The sequence below is a fragment of the Polypterus senegalus genome, chromosome 10 (assembly GCF_016835505.1).
Source record: "Polypterus senegalus isolate Bchr_013 chromosome 10, ASM1683550v1, whole genome shotgun sequence".
NCBI lineage: Eukaryota > Metazoa > Chordata > Cladistia > Polypteriformes > Polypteridae > Polypterus > Polypterus senegalus.
Genome location: NC_053163.1, coordinates 125,460,919 through 125,483,732, shown reverse-complemented (window position 1 = coordinate 125,483,732; position 22,814 = coordinate 125,460,919). Strand labels below are relative to the sequence as shown.

The 22,814-nt window shown below is 35.1% G+C and overlaps 1 protein-coding gene across 4 annotated transcripts in view; it reads left to right on the top strand.

Annotated features, from left to right (window-relative positions):
* The window catches only part of kif4 (kinesin family member 4), a 69,720-nt gene that overhangs the window by 25,044 nt on the left and 21,862 nt on the right, over nt 1–22,814 (top strand). For all 4 annotated transcript variants that reach the window (XM_039766534.1, XM_039766536.1, XM_039766533.1 and 1 more), the window contains exons 13-24: nt 3,650–3,755; nt 4,263–4,391; nt 6,591–6,776; nt 7,075–7,178; nt 7,268–7,412; nt 9,954–10,064; nt 15,344–15,427; nt 16,252–16,365; nt 17,127–17,282; nt 17,988–18,085; nt 19,079–19,208; nt 20,012–20,182. In XM_039766534.1, coding sequence (XP_039622468.1) covers nt 3,650–3,755; nt 4,263–4,391; nt 6,591–6,776; nt 7,075–7,178; nt 7,268–7,412; nt 9,954–10,064; nt 15,344–15,427; nt 16,252–16,365; nt 17,127–17,282; nt 17,988–18,085; nt 19,079–19,208; nt 20,012–20,182 — 1,534 coding nt within the window. The remainder of the gene's footprint in view (nt 1–3,649; nt 3,756–4,262; nt 4,392–6,590; nt 6,777–7,074; nt 7,179–7,267; nt 7,413–9,953; nt 10,065–15,343; nt 15,428–16,251; nt 16,366–17,126; nt 17,283–17,987; nt 18,086–19,078; nt 19,209–20,011; nt 20,183–22,814) is intronic.

The following is a 22,814-nucleotide window of genomic DNA, read 5'->3' as shown; positions in this document are numbered from 1 at the left end:
CTGTTAAAATATACATTTACTATATTTGTACAGATGTGTATTTTTTTCCTCTTCAGTGTACCACCTAGATATTCGTAATTGTATTTATAAATATGGATTTCCATTTTAATTGTGTAATGCTTGTTTCTTACCAAATTTTCTACTGTATGACGCACTCAAACATATAACAGTACAAATCTCTCTAAGAGAAAATCTTGAGACGAGACTATTGCCAAGCGATTTGTTCAAGTCCCACCCTCCTCTCAAACATTTTCAACCACGCCCACGGTCCTCTCACCTCTCATTCATGTAAATGTTTTTGTCAGACGTAGTTCCTGCATTCTCGGTTCTTATAAACTTTTACGTTTTCCTCACTTTAAGTTCCTAATAAAAGAAGACTTGTGTCCAAATCTTATTGATGAATTTCATCCCGAAGGGTTATCAACAGAAGAAATAAGTACACGGGCAATCCTAGCACCGAGAAACGAAGTCGAACGAATTCATTCGAAAATTGTCAATCGGCTACATGGCAAATTGGTTAAATGTGTATCAATAGACTATGCTGATTCAGTTGGTGGTGATGGTGCAAAGATGAAAATGTCAACTTACTATATCCCGTAGAGTCTACAACCGTTAACACCGTCCGGTCTTCCACTGACCGAGTTGCTGTTGAAAGAAGGATATCTCGTAATGTTATTGAATAATTTATATCTGAGTGATGGGCTATGCAATAGGACAAAATTAGTTATATTCAAAATTAGTCGTACAATTCTGACATGTAAAATTTTTACAGGTGACAAGAAAGGTAATGTAGTACGTCTTCCACGGATAACATTAGACACCAAGTTTTACAGTAAAAGTGTAAGTTTAAAAATTATTTGCGTGTTAATTTCAAAACCAAGCAAAACGAAAACATACAACGCAACGAATACCTCTAACACAACATGAAACAATTTTCTTTCAATTTATTACGTTTTACTATGGTTAATTACTTGCTGTAAAGTAAAATAGTTCTATTATGCATATGTAACAATTTCCATGAAAATGACAATATGTTTAAATTGTACATCTGCTTCCTTATATGCGAGTGGCAGATCCGCAAAGTGGCTAGCGCATAGCGCCCGTCCAGGGTTTGGCGAGGAAAGTGAGGATTTTATTCTTGTCTACCCTTGGTTTAACGGTACTGTAAGAGCCATTTTCCTAGTTCTATAAAATGTATGAATATTTACCAGATGATAATGCATAAAATATGGGAGGTTCCTAAAACCCCCGTGAATAGAATTGAGTTGGTATTTTCCTGTCATTTCTTAACAGTTTTTGAGTAAACAATGTTCTTTAGTAAGTGTTTTGCCTTGCTTTGTGTAAGGTATAGTGGCATACGGTTTTTTAACCGTGTCCTTGAAAGAATTCTTTTTATGCTCGCGTTCGTGTTTATGCATGGTACTGAGCCTGGCGCATATCTAAGTGCCAACGGCCTAAGGGTCTTTTGAGTGTAAAGTAACTCGTAAATTAAAAGATCTAAGTTTTGAACCGTATGTTTAAAGCATACAGAAGAAGAAATAAATAACCTTTAAGTACAGAAGTAACCAAAGCTTCATAATAAAAACTAAGTTTATAGAAGATGCATTTTCCCTTTTTTTTGCCTTTATTCTTTGTGTGTAACTATTTTTCTTCTTGTATGGATTATTTGCCTTTAACTTTCACTAAATATTTTTAAAACAAACTTTTGGACTGAGAGATTTCTTCGACACGTGTCTTACCCGTGCCTGACTTCACCTTACGCAAAGCGGCTACAGGTACCATAAAGGAATACAGCAACTAAATTACCAAAAGCTTAGATAGGCAGGGGCTGAAAAGATTATTTTTTGTGAATTTCCAATGTACCGATCACCGAACAAGTCTTCTGTATTGAAAATTGGCAGATTTAGATCTTTAGCCAATCTGTCAGAGCATCCCTAGATGCACAGGCTATTGGATGAGACCTGAATCTTGCTCTGGAAACATTTTGGATAGTTTTAATCAGGGTAAATGCGCTCAATAGAAAATTTTAAGTTGAATAATTTAAGTGGGTTACACATATGGAGCTAGAATGTATAACTCATTTTCTGAAACGTTAAGTGAAAGATCCTTTCACCATTGTGCCTTGTGATCTTTGAAAGGAGGGGACTTTAAAATGTATTTATGTAAATGTAAATTATGGAGATGCTATATGAGTCTTCAAGACTGATCAGTATTTCTCCTGCAATAGAAATAAGTGGAAGGTGAGGAAGATTTAAGTAGGTTTAGTTTAGCAAAGCTTTCTAGCTTGAAAATTGTGGAAAAATTGTATTGATGAGAAGTTAAATTTGAAGCTTAACTGCTCGTAGGATGTAAAAACATTCTCAATCTACAAATATCTAAATGTTTTAATCCCAGACATTTTCCAAGCATTAAATACTATGTATGCTTGAGAGGGTAGAAAAGAGTGGTTGCCGTGTAAAGGTGCAAAAGATGAGAGCTTTTCTGTCTTAAAGTGCTTACTGACATTATGGTAATTAAAGAACTTAGTACAACATGTTTTGAGTAAACTCACTGACACACACTATGAATTATGTCCAGTCTATTTTAGTTTGCACAGGTGAACTTCAGTCAAGTTCTAGACGCATGTTAAGGAAAAAGCAAACTTTGGACAATTTAACCATGATTTGGAGTGCCACAGCGATGTGTCTACATTTATAAATTAGAGATTTTGTTTTTGGATTTTAATAAATTTGCAAACCTTTCTTTGTGAGACCAGCATGATATCACAAAGCTGTAGCAGCCAATTTCAGATGGGACTAACCCCCCAGTATATAACACTGATCCCTTGCATCATAGGCTCAGTCTGCCAGTGGAAGCCATTCCTTGACTGCAGTACAGAGAACAGGGGCTAACACCCAAAGGCAACCAGTGTCTAGCTCTTCTTCCTCCACAAACTCTCCTGCTGGTTTTTCTGAGATTAAAAAAATTCCAAGGCATCCTGTACAGGGCTTTCTTCCGGCAGAGGGATGAGGCTGCATGATACATGATGCAATAGGGTTAAGCCTATTGCATTACACTATCAATCACTTAAAAAGGTTTTATTTTTGTGAGAGAGAAGACTTGAATGTAACCATAGTAGATCAAGTGTTTGTTTGACTTCTGTCTGTGTGAATGTTTATCTCTGTAGTTGAATCGGCTTTAGAAAGCAATACAATACTACAATACAGCACTACAATAATCTAGTCCAATGCGTGACACAATTTTTATCTCTATGAGACAGTGTTTAGCACTGCTACATCTCGGGTTATATTTTTGGCCACAACAAATGGTCCAGCATAATTGGTAGATGGAGACCTTTGTCCCATTATAATCCAATTAAAGTCCAAAAAAGTTCATTTTCTCCTTTTTATTGACATCACTGCATTTCACCAAATTTAGAAATATTCTTGAAACTTGACATAATTTTTGCCAAACTCAAGAAGAAGCTAATTCAGCAGGGTTTGCTAATTACTAATTGTGAGACTGAAGTTTGTACCCCAGTATAGTCAGTCAGTTGTTCACACCTGCCGAAATAGTAGTTTTTCTTATCATATATTTGAGCAAAGCAAAGATCTTGTGTTATACACCCTAACATTTGTACCACACTAACACTACTTCTGAATGCTCTTAGCTGCAAGATTGATCTCCAGCGAATTGTGTCAACTTTGCAAGATCAAGAATTGAAAGAGAATGTAGAAGTGATCCGTAACCTACAGCAAGTTATTATGCAACTACAGGTATGGGTGATGTATAAGGATGTTTTAGATCTTCTACTTGTCCAATTTTTTTTCCTCCACGAGCCTAAGTGTCACATGGAAGGTGCAACTATATTTTTATGTTCCTTATTTTGTCAATTTGCTTCAAAGAAACACCATTCACTGTTGGGCACAGTAGTTTTCCCAGTTAAACTGTAGCCACTAGACATGTTGAAACCAACACCATGGGGCTTGGCAATTGATGTGACAACTTAAATCATAAGAGTGCAAAGTATTATTTCAACAGCATCAGTCCTTACCCCTGTGGAAAATGCTAATTATGTCCCAACTATAACATAAATGAAACTCTTCAGTTTCTCTATCTTGATAGGAATAGATGATAAACAAGTGTTCAGGGTGTTCCATTTTGGTCATTTTGAGGTTCCAACTGCTGCATTAAATCGGCACATTTTAGAATGAAATATAAGATGGTACAGCAAGAAATGTTTACTTGCTGTCTAAATCCTTTTCACTTTTTTTGGTCCTCAGGATGAAGGTGCTGGAATAGCTGCTACAATTGAGGCTATAACATATGCAGACTGCAACCCAGTGGAGAGTGTCGAAGAGCACAAAATTTCTCAAGATTGTGGTGACAGTCCAAAAAATCATTCATCAGCAGTAAGTGCTTATTCCATTTGAATAATTGAGTTTGAAGTCCATTAATAATTATATTTACAATCTGCCTAGCCTATTAATGCATTGTTTTTAATACCTTTGTCTGTAAATCTACTTCCACGGAATTTTAATTAAAAAAAATAAATAAGTGAAGTTTCTTTGCTAATTCTTAGTCTATCGTAAAATGTGGTCGCACTGAAAGTCTACTTCTATTAAGGCTAAATTTACATCTGTATCTTAAAACTAACCACTTTAAATATTTAAATATTGTAATTTTATTTAACTCTGTCATCTTGTTCAAGTAAGTGAATAACTCTTTTAGGGTGGATGTTGACTTTCATCGAAACAAGCTTAAGGAAAGGGAGGTAAAAGCTATAAACGTCAATAAAACTCGATGTTACCTTATAAGTAGACCACCTTTACTAAGAGAACTGTTATACAGTGGTGTGAAAAACTATTTGCCCCCTTCCTGATTTCTTATTCTTTTGCATGTTTGTCACACAAAATGTTTCTGATCATCAAACACATTTAACCATTAGTCAAATATAACACAAGTAAACACAAAATGCAGTTTTTAAATGATGGTTTTATTATTTAGGAGAAAAAAATCCAAACCTACATGGCCCTGTGTGAAAAGTAATTGCCCCCTGAACCTAATAACTGGTTGGGCCACCCTTAGCAGCAATAACTGCAATCAAGCGTTTGCAATAACTTGCAATGGGTCTTTTACAGCACTCTGGAGGAATTTTGGCCCACTCATCTTTGCAGAATTGTTGTAATTCAGCTTTATTTGAGGGTTTTCTAGCATGAACCGCCTTTTTAAGGTCATGCCATAGCATCTCAATTGGATTCAGGTCAGGACTTTGACTAGGCCACTCCAAAGTCGTCTTTTTGTTTTTCTTCAGCCATTCAGAGGTGGATTTGCTGGTGTGTTTTGGGTCATTGTCCTGTTGCAGCACCCAAGATCGCTTTAGCTTGAGTTGACAAACAGATGGCCGGACATTCTCCTTCAGGATTTTTTGGTAGACAGTAGAGTTCATGGTTCCATCTATCACAGCAAGTCTTTGGCTACGGAATTTAACTCGGGTGTGATACACCACAGTTAGGTTATTTTTTAACAAGGGGCAATTACTTTTTCACACATGGCCATGTAGGTTTGGATTTTTTTTCTCCCTAAATAATAAAAACCATCATTTTAAAAACTGCATTTTGTGTTTACTTGTGTTATATTTGACTAATGGTTAAATGTGTTTGATGATCAGGAACATTTTGTGTGACAAACATGCAAAAGAATAAGAAATCAGGAAGGGGGCAAATAGTTTTTCACACCACTGTATATGTTAACTTGACATATAATCGTTGAGTGTGTGTGAGTAGCATAGAATAAACAACGTCTAGAATGACGTCGACAATGGGGCGAGAAAGCAAATTAAATATACTCAGTGCATATTTAGAGTCAGGAACCTGCATCAGATGATTGGTCCCCATCTGAATGTGCAGCTGACACACCTACAACAACGTTTGCCTTGGAGGATTACACATACACCACTTATACTCTAATTTTAATGCAAACAATCTAGAAATCGAAAAAAACATATACTTCGATCAGCTGACTGGTTTCCAGCTGATTGTAGTGCTGAACATGCTCATGTTTCTAACATGCTTAAGGCAATGTTCACCCTGGGAGAACTACAAAGACATAGATCTGTGGGAGGTAAAGTGGCCACTGGACCTGTCATGATATTGGATTAAGGATTACCATCCACTCGACAACTGGTTGTTTTTTTGGGGGGGGGGTTTCCCCCGAAAAAAGTGCCTTTCGGCTTATGAGTGATGAGACAAACAGGTATGTAATAAGTATATGAATCTACTGTAGAGCCTTATGGAACATAAAATAGTGACATTTGTCATAAATACATATTTTTTGTTGATTTATGTATGAAACCATTGCTTTGTGCGCTTTTTAGAAAAATAAGTTTTTCTGGAAGAATATTCAGCCCTGAGACAAAAGGAGAAATTTTTTTTTTTACCCCAAACGAATTAAAGATTAGTTTAAATGTCTAACACGTGTGGGCGGAGAAAACACAAAATTTGTTTACAAGGCTTGCCTTGATTCTATTCACATTAAAATAAATTTGCCAGGGTCTCTTTATCTATTCAAATAAATGTATTTTACCTAATCAATAATTTTCCACTCTGCAGGCTCAGAATTCAACTGAGACAGATAAACGTTCATCAGATGCCTTTACTACCCAGCATGCCTTGAGACAAGCAATGATGTCAAAAGAACTGATAGAACTAAACAGAGCTTTAGCCCTAAAGGAGACCCTAGCCAAGAAAATGAGTCAAAATGACAGACATTTGGAACCTATACAGTCCGATTACCAGGTTAGTAATTCATATTCTGTATTGCCATGGTCCTGAACAAGTAATTCAACTGGTGTTTGCCACAGATCATTTTTAATAAGGACTTTGAAGCCAGAGCGCTTTACCAGGATGTAAATTACAATTTTTAGCAACAGCATAAAGAACAGCTAGGTTAAGGGTTCTTGCTTATAGAAGCACAATGAATCAGTGGTGGGGTTTAAAACTGCATTCTTATGGATGCCATTCTGTCTTGCAAGGTAGTAGTAGACTATGGTTCCTGTTTAAGTTTTGTGAAAATTATATTTTATTAATTGTACAGGAAAATGTAAAGCACCTGCAAGAAGAAGTAGGTGCTCTTCAGAAAGAAAAAGAAGAATTAATCCTTGCCCTTCACTCTGCTAAGAAAGACACTAATCAGGCAAAGTATGATGTGATTAGTTTTGAATGTTTTAGTTGATCATATGTCAAACCTTTTACTTCAAAACACGTGTAATTGAGCGTTTTATGTGCAGGTTAAGTGAACAGAGACGTAAGAGGCTTCAGGAGTTAGAGAATCAAATGACTGATCTAAAGAAGAAACTTTTGGATCAGTCCAAACTACTCAAGCTGAGGGAGACTTCGCTGCAGAATGTGACCAAACTGAATCAAGAAATACAGGTAATTAAACTCTGGTATGCATCAGTGTTTGACTAACAGAAGCATTACTTTTTAGTGCGGGATGGGAAATAAATTATAAAACGTGAACATTTTTATGTTGATCACTTCACATAACATCTAAAATTGGGAGTTTTAAGCTATCTTCCAGTAATAGAGTTTACCTGTTTAGTGAAAGCCCTGCATAGGACTATTATATGTTTTTGCGAGCTGGAATAACAATAACACAGGTATTTTCACTTCCATAAGATAAGTATTGCATTAGGTGGCACAGTGGTTGTGCTGCTTCCTCACAGTAAGGAGATTATGGGTTTGTGTTTCGGGTCCTCCCAGCGTGGAGCACTAAGTAGTGAGAAAAAGTGCTATATAAATGTAAAGAATTATTATTAGGTTACTTATTAATTTAAAAAGTAATGGGACTACATAATGCATGTTACTTTTAACATGACGATCTACTGCTGTCAAGATTGAGTTGCTGAATTTAGCACTGCGTGTTCAGCATATCGTCATAAATGTATCAATCTCTGAAATATTGAAACGCATTATTCCTTTTCCTGGCTGCTACCTGTGGCTGCAGAAAGTGTGTGCAAAGCAAATAACACAGACTGAAGGAGTAGAACTGACATGTACAGACTCCACAATCCTAAATAGTAACATGGTTGTGGGTTTACATGGCCACCTAATTGAATTATTCACAAAGAAATCTACCTCTGTTATCCGTATTTCTCAGAGGCTCAATTTCTGTAATTTTCCCCAAAAAAATATTACCTGCTACAAGAGTGGGATCCGCTCAACTATAACAGCTACTGAGGAAGGGGCTATTGTGCAGAGCAGTAACCAACTTAAAACAACTAAGTATACATTATATTGATATACATTTAATCCTGCATATCCTTAGGGATAAATTTTAATCTGCCCATTTTAGGGTCAGTGGGATTCAGTGCTTATTGCAGGAGCACAGGGTGTAAGGCACAAAGCACACATGTCACTCAGCAAAGCAGAAAGGTGCTATGTGCAATCCTATGACATAAACATATCAAAGTTTCTATTTAGTTTAATCCAGTTGTTTGTTTACTTTACAAGACTTAATGTATTTTCCTAATTGAGAAACATCATTGACATTTTAAGTATTTAATATGGGTAATAATACCCAGCAATCGAGAAATGCATGGGCACGTGCAAATCCCACGTTGCGCTCACTGTAAGGAAGAGCTCTGCGCTACCACAGTGCCTATTTTTTTTTTTTTTAAACATCTGTACTAAACTTTAGCAAGATTTAAAACTAAATGCATGTTCATAATTGTTGAATTTTTGTCTCTTGATTGCAAGCTATGTACCTTGATCTGTCCCTTAATAGATATTACAGTACATTACATGCATGTTTTCTTTCTTTCTTTTTCTTTCTTTTTGTCTCTCACTCTCTTTGAGTGTTTCTGTTGATTTGAGTGGAACAAGCATTTGAGCGAAGAAGCTCAGCTATGAATAGTGTCACTGAAAACAATAGAAAATAACTTTTCAGGCTTTTTAGGAGCATTCTAGTATACTTCTAAAACGCTAAAAACACTTAAGCATGAAAGGGCCTTATAGCTCCTCATCATCTGTAGAACTGTGGTAGCTCACCTTGTGTTTTGATATAATCTGGCATTATGGAAACACGCAGATTGAAAACAGCCGCAGACCCAGAGCAAATCCTTGTTTTATATCCTATACAATATTATGGACCTCCAAATTGTAATCATAACAGAATTTTCTACTTGTTAAATAAAACTGAAACCAATTTAAGATGCTACCAGAAAGACCAACTCTTTGTCTAAGGTGGTTTATAAGAAAACTGTGGTCCATGTTGTCAAATTCTACACTCCTGTCTTAAAGCACAAGAAAAGACATGTGGCCTCTGTCAGCATTAACCTGAAAGTCCCCTACTTTTTTAACCATTGCAGTTTCTCTACTATGATTTTGTTCTGAAACTTGACTGGAAGTCATTGGAAATAGAATGTTAGTTCAAGTAATCTTTTAATTGCTAAAAACAGCTTTTTCTAGAATTTTACTTAGGGAAAGGTAGGTTAGAAAATTCGTCTTTTACAACTTTAGAGTTTTTCTTGAGCAGAGGTTTAACAACTGTTTAGACAATCTGGTAAGACCCCTTATCTAATGATCCAGTTAACTATGCACAGTACACTATCAATAAAAGCAAGATTTTTATTTTTTGATAAAGCCAAGTGGGACTGGGTGAAAGTTATAGTAGAGAAATTATTGTTCATTCCACATTCTTTGATTTCAGAAATCAAACCATGCACATAATGGGGCTTTAGTTTATGCTTAACATTTGTGCTAGAACAGCCCCCAACCACCCCCCTGTCATCATTAATACAATTTGAAAGTGTTAAGCATAAATTTAAGAAAGAGTTGTTGCCATGCCTTTTTTTGGCAAATGCAACTATAGAAAGTACTAATACTAATGTTAGGAGTGTTGGTTGAAACCTCTTGAATGAGTAAGAGTTAGTTGGGAGATCTTAATTCTACTCAAGTTGTTTTCTATTATAGTTGATGAAAACTCAGCGAGTCCAGCTGATGAAGCAAATGAAAGAAGATGCTGAAAAGTTCCGTTTGTGGAAGCAGAAAAAAGATAAAGAAGTATTACAGCTAAAAGAAAAAGTGAGTCTGGCTATGTTCATTTATGATATTGACAAATACATTATGGTGAAACTATGATACATTTGTGTATTGCAGGAGTGAATGAACATCCATTGATATTCACTATTCCCCACCCCCATTTAAAGGATAAGTTTGGTATTTTTAGGTCCTTCAGAATCATGCTGTATATTAATTTGCCACATGAAATTGCATATTGCAAAAAATAGCTTTTTTTTCTTTTTTTTTGTCAGAAGTGTTACCATGTCTTGATCTGCATCTTGAACAGTTCCTGTGGGATCACTCACTAAACAATGTTCTTAGTTTTTATTATATCCTCCGCAAGAGCGACTCGGTATGTGCTGTGTAGTTTGATATTTGGTTTGTGCTGCATCACCTGGTTTCATTGCGGTCTGGTTCTACCTCACACACTGTCATATTTTAATTTTCTCATTAGACATGTATAAACAAAAGACCTGTGTGTGTGTGGAGCAGTCTGCTCTGCTTACACTCATCCACAGCCACTAGATGGCACATGCATGCACTTTTTAAAAACGTTTTAGTACTTGCATATACCTCAGTTCTCACTACAAAAGGTATGTGTGTGTGTATGGAGCATTCCACTTTGCTCACGCTCAATCACACCCACGGCAGTTATTGTGATTTCTGCGGAAGATGTAGAAGCTTATACAAGTGTGACTTACACTTGGTTAGATGGCATGTATATGCACTTTTAAATTTTTTTTCAACGCTTGCCTGCACCTCACTTCTCTTTCAACCAAAGCAGACAAAGTTAGCTTTGTGGTTGATGTACACATGCGTATGGCTGACACAGGTTCCAGCCTGTTCCGCTGAATTTGTGCCACAGCTGCACTCGACTACACATCTAGCTTCAACAAGATAAGACCTCTGCAAGTTCACCAATATTGTAAAATCTGTTGAGAAGTCTTTGGGTTGTTTTTTGTCCTGAAGACCACATGCAGCTAGTTATTTTAGATCTTGAGTGCACATGACATAGAAGATGTGTAGTTGTGAACAAGCTTATCATAGTTAACAAAAATTAAAATCAAAACTTAAACTATTAATAAAAAAACATTTTTGAAACTTAAAATAATTAACAGACCCGAAATGTAAAACTAAACAGAACTATTAAAGTAACTAAAAATATTTTTGTAATTATTTTATTTCAGTTTTCATAATAACTAGACTTGTGCAAAAGGCGAACCTAAGCTGCAGGGGTCCCGAAATGAATCAAAATATGTTAATTTCATATGTGATTTTTGAATAAATATTTCTACTGTTAGTCTTTAACCCTTGTAACTTTTAACTCTAAAGCAAAACGTAATCCACCATGAGCCGTCTGCACATATTCATCCAGTAAACGGCAGTTGGTCATTTGGGATGGGTGTTCACGCAGCATTTGCAGTGTCGGAGCAAGCTGAATATGGCTGTGTAAATCGTGTGATGAAGAAAGCGATTTATTCTGTGAGGATAATAACATTTCTTCAGTGGCTGATAGTGATTCTGTTCCAAGTGTTAATGAAGCATCCAAGATTTTGTTTTGAATGTGCTCGGCAACTTTCAAAGCTGCCGTTCACTGGATCTTTTGGGGGTTAAGAGAGTTGTATTGGGTACAGATAATCCCTTACAGAATTTCAGTCTGTTCATAAATGACAGCATGTTAGCTGTAATTCTGAATGAGCCCTTAGATATAGTATATACACAGCAATTAATTCAGCAGGACACACTAAACTAAGTTCCAGACTGCATGAGTTGGATGCCCATTATGATGAGCTGCCACATTTCTTTGCGCTTCTAGTATATCAAGATATAATTCAAACACCTGAAGTCAGAATGTGCTGGTCAATAAAATCTTTACCGTATGGGCAGAAAAATCACAAGTGAGCAGTGTTTCAGTTTATTTCACAGGTGTCTGTTTTGTTGACAATAATTGACCTGCCACTTTGCACAGGAGAAATCCTTTTTGAAAATAAAACAGCACTGATTGAGAGACTGACTAGGTCAATATAAAAGATTATTGTTGCTGAACAATCACTTTTGCTTTAAAAAGGTCATTTAACAATGAAGCAATACAAACCCTGTAAAATTCCTGAGTTGGAAACAGTTGGTGACAAACTAAACCTGCTAATGTGTTTTTATATTTATTCTGTATTTAACATTAACAACACAGCTCAAAATACCTTATACTGGCAAAATAATCCAGTGACAGAATTGTTTTAAAACCTTTGTCTCCCTCTTTTCAATCTCTCTCTCAAAATAGTTGAAATATCATACTCTTTTTGTTCTTAATATCAGCCATATCATATATATTGTATATACAGGGTGAGTTAAAATTATGTTAACACTAATTGCACTTCTATGTATATACTTGTATACCATTTTTGTGGTCAATTTATGTGCCACACATGGTACATGTGTTGAACATGATGGCAAACAGGTTGTGACATTCCTGTAAATCATCTTGCACATTTGAAGTATGTTTTGTGAATAAATTGTTTCTGCCTAAATTTAGACAGACGGGTACAACACGGAACAGAAAATCTACCAGCCGTCCTCGGACTGTACGAATGCCTGAACACATCCAAGCTGTATGGGCATACATTTTGCAGCCTCCTTATGTGTGCAAACATGTTTCTACCTTAGGCATTTCCAACATGCCTTTGAGGAGGATTTTGCATGAGGGCCACAATTTCCATCCATACAAAATAATAGTAGTGCAGGAACTCAATGGGAGCGAGTGGGAGAGCCGTAGAGAGTTGTACGTAAACGTTCTGCAGACGGCTCAAGATGCCATCATCATGTGCCAACAATGATGTACATTTCCATTTGAATGGTTGCGTAAATAAGCAAAACTTTAGCTATTGGGCTGAAACCATCCCTCGTGAACTTCACCTGAGACCCAGCATAGTGAGTGTGTTACAGTTTGGTGTGCAGTTGTGGAACTTCGCATTGTAGGCCCTTACTTATTTCAGGAGGGAGGAGCAATGGTCACAGTCATTTCGGAATGTTACCCTGAAATGTTAAAACCTTTTGCGGCCACAACTGGAAGATATGGTGGAAGCCAGATTTCAACAGGATGGAGCAACAGCTCATATGGTGCTGAGATCCATGGAAGCTTTGTGGGAGATGTTTCCGGGGAAGCTGATCTCCCTGTGTAGTGACGTTGAGTAGCTTTCATGTTTGTCTGATCTTGCTCTGTGCGATTTCTTGTGGGGCTATCTCAAGTCAAAGGTTTGCACACACTGACCTCAAATCCTTGAAGTCCTCAAGGACGGTATTCACCACAATCGCCACTATTCCCCTTGAGTGAAAAAAATCTTATTTTGTACACCCTTTCTTGTGTCGTAAAGAAATTTATTTTATCTTGTGCCGTTTTTCTAGAATAAATGTTTGAAATATTGAACTTTTTGGCTCACCCTGTATTTTCTTTGTTTCCCTTAATACAGCTAGGTGGGGTCTGCAAACTGATTCAAGCCTAAGTGCCTTGTTCTTCCTAAGCCAACATGATTTTCATAATCACATATGTCAGAACAGAGTAGAATCTATTTTTTTTTTAGCATCTCTTCATGCCGGCAGGTGGCAAAAGTCTGCCTATAAATTGTGTGTGCCTGAGAGGGAATCAGACATCAATACGGCTGGTAGAAACAAAGAACAGTATGAGAGATTTTGGAATATAATAATGAAGACATTAATTGTAAGCACATTATCTTGATGCAGGATATGGTGTGTGCTATTTAGAGTAAAAATCCCACAAACCTTAATATTCACCTAAATTTCCTCACAAATTGGTCCATTCTGGGCATGAAAAGGAAACTCCTATCCAAACCTGTTAAGTGTACAGTCCCGTCTGATTGCGATACAAAACTAAGCTCTGTAGTCGCTCTTTTACCATACCATAATTACTAAAACTGAAACTAATATATATAAAAGTAAAATAGAAATATTTGTGAAATATAAATACAAGTTGAAGGAAAACTAAACTGAATTTCCAAGTAAGATAAGAAATAATATAGAAATAAAGTAATACAAGAAGCCAAAACAACAACCTTGATGCTGAGTGTTGATTGACCCTGAAAACATAGCATTGACGTGCAGGTGATTTGGCAAAACTTCACCCACCTTTACTTCAAGAAAACTGTACCAAAATTCAGTGATGCTATGCACTAAAGAGATCATGAGTTCGTATCCCAGGTCCTCCCTGTGTGGTAGCACTTTGAATATTGAGAAAAGCTCTATGTAAATGTAAAGTAGTACTATTATTAAAATGTAATATTCCCAATTTTATTTATTTTTTTGTCACAAGCACGCCTAAAATACAGAAAGCTCATTTACTTAAGTTGAAAAATTTCCTGCTTCAAATTAGAGGTATTGTTCACATTTTGAGGCATGTGTTTTCACTTTGAGACCCTGGTATCATCAGCCTCCATTATGCAAGTGTAGGTCAGGTGTTTTTTTTTTTTTTTTTTTAATTATTATTTTATAAACGATGCTAAACTTAATGCTAAAATGCTGTTTCATGTGGCCAATTAATATATACCTTGATTGTAAAGAATCACTTTTACTTGAAAAATACCAAATCCTTTATAATTGTTTTTTATGATACAAAATATTTGATATCCTACAAAACATAAGAACACCACAGGTAAAATCAAGAATATTTTTTCTCCTTTAACTAAGCGCATTCTAGTTCTGAACAAGTAAAACAAACAAGCAGCTTTTTTTTCTTTCTTTAACAATTTTCAATGTATTGTGCCTGTTTCCACAAAGTCACAGTGCTTTCTTGAGTGTTCCCCATACACTTCATTTGCTGTTTTAGGTGCAATACTATAGTAGGTTTTAGTTAAACATTGGCTTGATTTGTCTTTAAAAGTTTGTGACTTATTTTGAGATTTGAGCGATGTCTATTAGTTAGAAGGAACCACTGCACCCATCATATATTATATACTATCAATAAGCATTTATTGGCAAGTTCTTATGGAACTATATAAATATTTTTTTAATGTGTGCTGGATTAATGCTGGATGATTATCATTATCAGGATAATTTGCAATCTTTTAAGCCTAATTTATTATATTTAACACTACTTAAGTATGGACTCTGAATTACCTTTTGTCTTTTTGCTAATAAAAATGAGTACCAAGATAGCCTGGAAGCAAATCGTAGAACTTGAAACAAATATACAACTTTATTTAGTGTTGGTTTGCTGATATGTTTTTTCTTTCTAACTTTCTTCCTCTTTCTCCAACTTCTTTGCTAATTTTAGTTTTTACTATAACCTGTAGGATCGAAAGAGGCAGTATGAGATGCTGAAGCTAGAAAGAGATTTTCAAAAACAAGCCAATGTTCTAAGAAGAAAGACTGAAGAGGTGAGATTATAAAGCTTTTCAGCCTGTAATGTTTTTTGCAAATCTGAGTATTTTCCATAGGTTTAATTTTGTATGCAAGTCTTCTGCTTCCCATCCCTCTGTGTTATCCTGTCGATGCCAACAATATTTTTGGTTTATTGTTACTAAGAACTAACAGATTGTTTGCATGTGGGTTCTGTTGGTGGTGGTTGTGGGTTTTTCTTATTTATTATATATCTTGCTGTCCTCATATTTTTTGATACAAGGTGTATCAAATGCCCTTAAGATATATTGGGTCACTTTGGAGGTATATGCTGATTAGTGTATGGTCAGTATGCTTTATTTCAAAGCAGTATCAAAGGATTCCATTCATTTTGTTTCACAGTACTTTTAGTTGGAAAGGAGAACAGCTTATTTGCCATATATTAGTTTGTATTGAACTTTAACGTAAAATAAATACAATGATTGCAAGTCCTCCCCCAAGAAACTACTCAAGTATGAAATCTCCTGTATTCAATGTAATGGGGATGTGTTATTGTAGTGATTGGGAAGCACAGCTTTTACCCTGACATAGTTATGACTAAAATGAAAGTCTATTTTATCAGACACAAACAACAAGTGTTTTTTGTTATTGTATTAGCCCTGCAGTATCCTAGGCTCATTACTAGAAGTTTGATATGAAAACTAACTTGTCACATTTTATTTTAAAGATGCCAAATGTTGCAAAAACACTGGTTCTTTAATTTCAAAATTCAGAGAATTTATTGACACAGTAAGCTAGCACTGGGGTAAGCACATACTGTAGTTAAGAATTTTTTAATGGTCTCTTTTAAATTGTCTTTAAGGCTGCAGCTGCAAACAAAAGACTAAAAGATGCTTTGCAGAAAAGAAGTGAGGCTGCGGAGAAAAGGAAAGATGGTCAAAACCGAGGATTTGAAGGAGCAGCTGCTAGAGTAAAGGTATTAGTTGATTAAGAGCACTGTTTGTTTATACAATAATTAGGCCTAATTCAATGGAGCAGTTAAGTATACACAACTAAACATCGTAAATCCCTATTAATTTTTAACTTTAACAATACTGAACTGCATACCAAGATTCTCTTAGGTGTGTGTGATTCTGTAGTAGCTGACCAGGTTAATGTAGTGTGCAGTGTGACAGTGCATTATTGGTGAATAAAACGGACTATTCAAATTTATGATAGTAGAACGTTTACACCAAACTGAAGGAGCATTTTCCAAGTGTTGGTCTTAACTGGTTTCTGTAGCATACTTGGTGTAAACTACTATTGTGATGCGCTGGTAGTAATATGAAATGCTGCATGCTACATGTTACTACCATTTTTGTAGAAGATTCTGCAAATTTCAGGTTACTGGAGTAGACATGCCAAATGAACTGTAATATGGTAACACAGTCAGGCAACTACTTAGCAGGAACATTTATTTTTGTGCCAACACTTTGTGCAGTTAAAAATAATTGCAATACCTGAACATTAACTGAAATTAATAGCATCTTTATGGCCATTCTGATAATTAGCATATGTTTTACATTTTCCTGATGTAAATAAATTTGAGAATTGTGTAGCTATGGGTCAGAATTTTATAAAAGCCCAACTTTCACAATAATAGTATAGTTCAATGTGTATTCCAGTGAAAACAAATACACGCATGTAATCTGTTTTGACCGTAATACCTGTTTGTTTTATTTTCTATTTTGCCAAAAGAATTGGTTACTGAATGAGGTTGAAGTGTTGGTAAGTACAGAAGAGGCTCGTCGTCATCTTAATGACCTGTTAGAGGACAGGAAAATTCTTGCTGAAGAAAAGTCGCAACTCAAACAACAGATGAATTCGGGAGAAAGATTGCCACCAAAAATACGGGTAAGCTGATTGTTACATATATGGCCTGTGGCTATTTGGTAACATATAAAAATGTTGTATCAGGTTTCATTCTGTACTTTAATTTTATAGAAGGTTAAGTTATACAATTGTCCAGCAACACCTGATAAAAATATGAAACAGAATGTGTTTTGTCATATTAACTGCTATAATTCATATTTGAGTACAATTTAGTCTAACCATTCTTAACACATTTCTTTAGGGGCAGGGGTGGGTTGGACCTGAATCACTTTTGACAACTATGTATACACTGATGGAAAAAATGACACAAGAGCAATATCCTGAAATGTTACTCAAGCTTTTTATTTTAAAAACACTTAACACTATGTTAAGCTTATACAGAAATGTATTCTGTTATATGAAACCCAAACAATGTTTAGCATTCCCACTTGTTAAGCCCAACTTTCCTTGTTTTGATAATAGGCATTTGATGTGATAGTATTGACTGTCACCAATAAGTAGTAATTTTTATTGTTGTTATTTAAATATTAGCTTATGATAACTTAATTGCAGACAGTATTTGACACGGAAACATGTCAGCCATTAGATGTACAAATGGAGTAAAAAATGTATTTTTTTTGTTTTGGTACCAGATTGAATTTTTCTTTTCAATCAACCTCATTTCTGTTTTGCATTTTATAACGTTAAACATTGACAGTTTCTATGAATTGCCTTTATTACTTTCAGAGACGCACATTTACTGTTGCTGAGTTAGAGGGAAATGGAGAACTGGAGGCTTCTATTGGAAAGCAAATAGAACACTTGGAAACTGAAATGGAGCTCAGGTAAGCCAGTAATCGTCACATACAAAAAAAAAAAAAAAGCGATTCCTTAAAATCTTAAGTCAAGTGGGATGTTCTCTGTCAGTTCCAAATCAATTTGTATTAGTTTTGGAGCTGAATTGACTGATTTCCCTTACTCTATTAGAACATTAAGTTTGTGACTCAGGTTATGTTATCCTTTTTTTACAAGACAATTTTTAGAACAGATGAGTTAATGTGTGTAACATTTTGGCCAAGATTAATCCTGCTTATGTTGGAAGAAGAAATAATACAGAATTTCACTATAAGAATCTTGCAGCATTGTTTAGGCTTGGTATTGGTATTGGTAGTGTTGTTTGTAGGTCCATGTTTCATCAAAGTAATCATGAATTCTGTTTTTGTGTTTTGTTTCATCAAAATTAATCAGGCCATTGAAAAGACATCTTGTTCTGAGCTAAAGCTCTCAAGTACATCTGAGTCGTATTTCAAAACCGTATTTGAAAACACAAAATACAGGAATCAACTTTGACTTTCCAAAAGTATCCCACTGAAATGTTCTGACAGTTCTTAAAACTCCAGTCCATGCTGAGTAACTGTATTGTAGTTCCTCTTAATCACTGTGAGAAAATGAACAGCAAGTACCAGAATCGTGTAGCTAAAATTAAATATTTATATAGTCAGTCCCAATGAGAAGTTTTTTTGTTGTTGTTTTTTTTTTTATTTGGCCATAGTACATTAAATTTTGTGTAAAATTAAAAAACAAATTAACAAATCCAATTTGAATACTTAGGAGCTCCTTTTAAAATTTTTCTGAACTTTTCGAAAATTACAGCAGTGAAATAAGTGGTAATGCAGGAAGTCTGACAGAAACGTTGCTGTGGAATTACATGTTTATACAGGAAACACTGATTTCTCTTTGACATTAAACTCTCCGTTTGTGTGTGTCTTTCTTTTCCTATCCTTCATTAATAATACCATTGATTCTGCCTACTGATTAGCACACTCTTCTTCACACAGGAGTGCTCAGATTGCTGACTTGCAACAGAAACTGATGGATGCAGATAATGAGGAACGAGTTAAACAGCGCTGGGATAATATAACCACCATAGTAGAAGCCAAGTGTGCTCTCAAGTACTTGATGTCAGAGGTAAAACCAGTTAGCCAAAACTATCTTAATTTTTTTTTTAAGAATTTGAATGCAGTTCCATAATATTGATTTTGTTGTTGGAGTGTGTTGGGAACATATTAATGTACTTTCTATGTTTTCATTTGGTTCACTTGTATTGTTTTTTGCCTTCCATAGTTTTAAATTTTGTAAAAGTTAAGTCTTTTTTAATTGTAGAGATTGACTTTTGTAAGTCAGTCTGGTTGGTTTTGTAGTAGAGTTAGTGTAATGGTATTGTATCCTTCTTTATGCTTTTTATTATGCTTCTCTTTAGCAAGATTTTTGACTTGGTTATGAGTTCATCTTTTAAAAGTATTCACCTTATTTTAGAACTTTAAGGAGAGAAGGTGCGAATCTTCCCAGATAAATAAATAAAACTCCCAGATAAATAAATAAAACACCTGAATGTATTATAACCCCGCAGTTACAAAGAGAATATTTTTTTATTATTTTTATAGTGCATTTTCACCAATGTATTGAATATTTTTGTTTTTGGTTTGACTTTATGTAACGTAAAGATTTGTTGATCGTTGAGAGGAAATTTAGTTTTTCTTTGTGTACGTTGTGTTTGTGTCGAGATTGGATGATTTCCAATGCACAGGGCATTGTGTGCTTGCATGTAAATAATACTATAAGTGTTTATTTCTAATTTTATACATTTCAGAAAATAGCTGATTTAGAAATCACAAAGTTATTATACACATGTCATGCTTTCATAATGACATTTACTTAATTATGTTTAGCTCTTCAGAATTTTTTTTTTTTGTTCACTTGTATCATTGCAGCTTATATCAGCCAAGGTTAAAACTACAAAGTTGGAAAACAGTCTAACACAGGAGAAGAACAACTACTCAGACATGCAAAGGTTGTTATTTGAAGAGCGAACCATAATGGCTGAAATGGAAACTCAGCACCAGGCTCAGTTAGTAGAACTGGAACAAAGGCATCAAGAAAAGGTGGGTGTGTTTTTTGAGAGAGAGAGAGAATAGTTAATATTTTCATATTTTTTCTTTTAATTAGATCAGATTAGAAAAGAACCTCTCTGGTCTCAGAATTAATCTGAATAAAAGTGTACTCTTTCCGGTGAATTCTCAAGCATATAATATTAGATTAGACACCCTACCTTTTATCATTGCAGAACAGTTTAAATACCTCGGGGTAAACATCACAAGTAAACATAAAGTTCTATATCAACAAAATTTTGTCGTCTGCATGGAAAAAATTAAACAAGACTTGCATAGATGGTCAACCCTTCATCTCACACTAGCTGGAAGAATTAACACTGTTAAGATGAATATTCTTCCTAAGCTCCTTTTTTTTATTTCAAAACATACCAATATACATTAATAAATCGTTCTTTAAGCAATTAGATTCAACAATAACCTCATTTATTTGGAATTCTAAACATCCACGCATCAAAAGAGCGACCCTACAAAGACAAAAGGCAGAAGGCAGCATGGCTCTACCTAACTTCCAGTTTTATTACTGGGCGGCAAATATACAGTCGATAAGAACCTGGACACAAATAAAAGAACATACACAGGCATGGACCGCAATAGAAGTAAAATCCTGCAGTACTTCTTTGTATTCCCTGCTGTGCGCTCCAATAAACACACGTTATCGGCAATACACTAATAACCCAATTGTGCTCCACTCACTTAGAATCTGGAACCAATGTAGAAAGCATTTTAAGACGGAGAAGCTTCTATCTGTGGCACCTCTGCAATAGAACCACCTCTTTCAACCTTCACAAACATATGCAGTTTTTAATATCTGGAAAAAATTTGGAATTAACTTGCTTAGAGATCTTTATATAGACAACGTCTTTGCATCCTATGAACAATTACATTCCAAATTTAACATTCCAGCTACAAATTTCTTTCACTATCTTCAAATCAGGAACTTTGTTAAACAGAACCTTCCAGATTTTCCTCATCTTGCACCCTCATCCACGCTGGAAAAATATTGCTCAATTTTGAGGAATTAGACTCCATCTCTACAATATATAAAATCTTTTACAATCCCTTCCTTTCAAAGATCCAAGAGGACACTGGGAAAATGACCTCTCAATTAATATATCAGAAAAGGAGTGGAAAGTAGCAATGCAGAGAATTCACTCAAGCTCCATATGCGCAAAGCATACAATTATACAACTCAAAATTATATATCGAGCACATCTGTCTCGACTAAAACTCTCCATAATGTTTCCAGGGCATGATCCAACCTGCGAACGTTGCAACCAAGCCCCAGCCTCACTAGGTCACATGTTCTGGGCCTGCACCAAATTAACATTATTCTGGACAAAATTTTTAATTACCTCTCAGACAGCCTTGGACTCACAATCCCTCCTAACCCATTAACAGCTGTGTTTGGGGTTCTTCCAGAGGGTCTTAAAGTGGAGAAGGACAAACAAATTGTGATTGCATTCACTACACTGTTGGCACGCAGACTTATTCTGATAAACTGGAAGAACCCAAACTCTCCTCTTTTAAGTCAGTGGGAAACTGATGTGTTATATTATTTAAAATTGGAAAAAATCAAATACTCAGAGGATCTGTACAGACTTTTTTCAAAACATGGCAGGATCTAATCAGTAATATTTTAAAATAAGTTTATAAAGCACAGAGAATTTATTAATTTAGGTATTTTTACAAGCCTTAAATTTTACACCGCTTGGCTTGCTCTCTCTCTCAAGGGTGGGGATCGATCTGTTCTTAGCATAATTCTTTTTTTTTTGTAAAAACTTGATTGCTATGTATTGATTGTAATAAAATTAATAAATAAAAATAAAAAAAAGAATTTAAAAAAAAAAAAAAGATTAGAAAAGAACATTAGTTTTACTGACGGAATTATTTGTAATGCGTAGATTTTATTAATTTCCAGACATCATTGAAGTTTATGGTGTTTGACTGAAATCTTTTTTATATTGTGCCTCGGGCAAAGTTTTACATCTTTCCCTTTACTATAGGCAACTTTACTTTCTCTGCATGTGCAGTTGGTATACAGTATATTGTGCTAGAAGTAATTTAAAGCTTGTATTCTGCAAGCTGCTTCATTTTTTTCCCATGGAATTGATAGCAGTTATGATAGAACATACAAGAGCAGAGAAATTTATTGAATACTAATGGCATACTTAAAGACTGGAATGAGGATTTTATATTTTCAGCTAAATTGTACAGCTGCAAGTCACACACTAATAAAGAAACAGTACAGGAAGAGACTTCATCAATTCTGATGTTTTAAGGGGCATTTGTCCTGTAATCAATTTAAGTGCTTTGAGCATGGGAAAGGCGCTATATAAATAAAATGTATTATTATTATTAGTAGTAGTATTTATTATTAATAATAATAAAGAAAAAAGTAATGGAAAGTTCATTTCACACAGTAAAAAAAAAAATATAAATAAACACTTTAATACAGTATACGAGGGTAAATCGAAAAGGAAATCAATTTGAAAATTTCGCGGGAACCACAGTGGATAGAAGCAGACGCAGTACAATACGTTTGCGATGGGAGTGAAACCCGCTGAAGTTCCGATAGCAGTGACTAAAGTGTAGTTAAGTACAAATGGTCACAATTCTAGGGAAT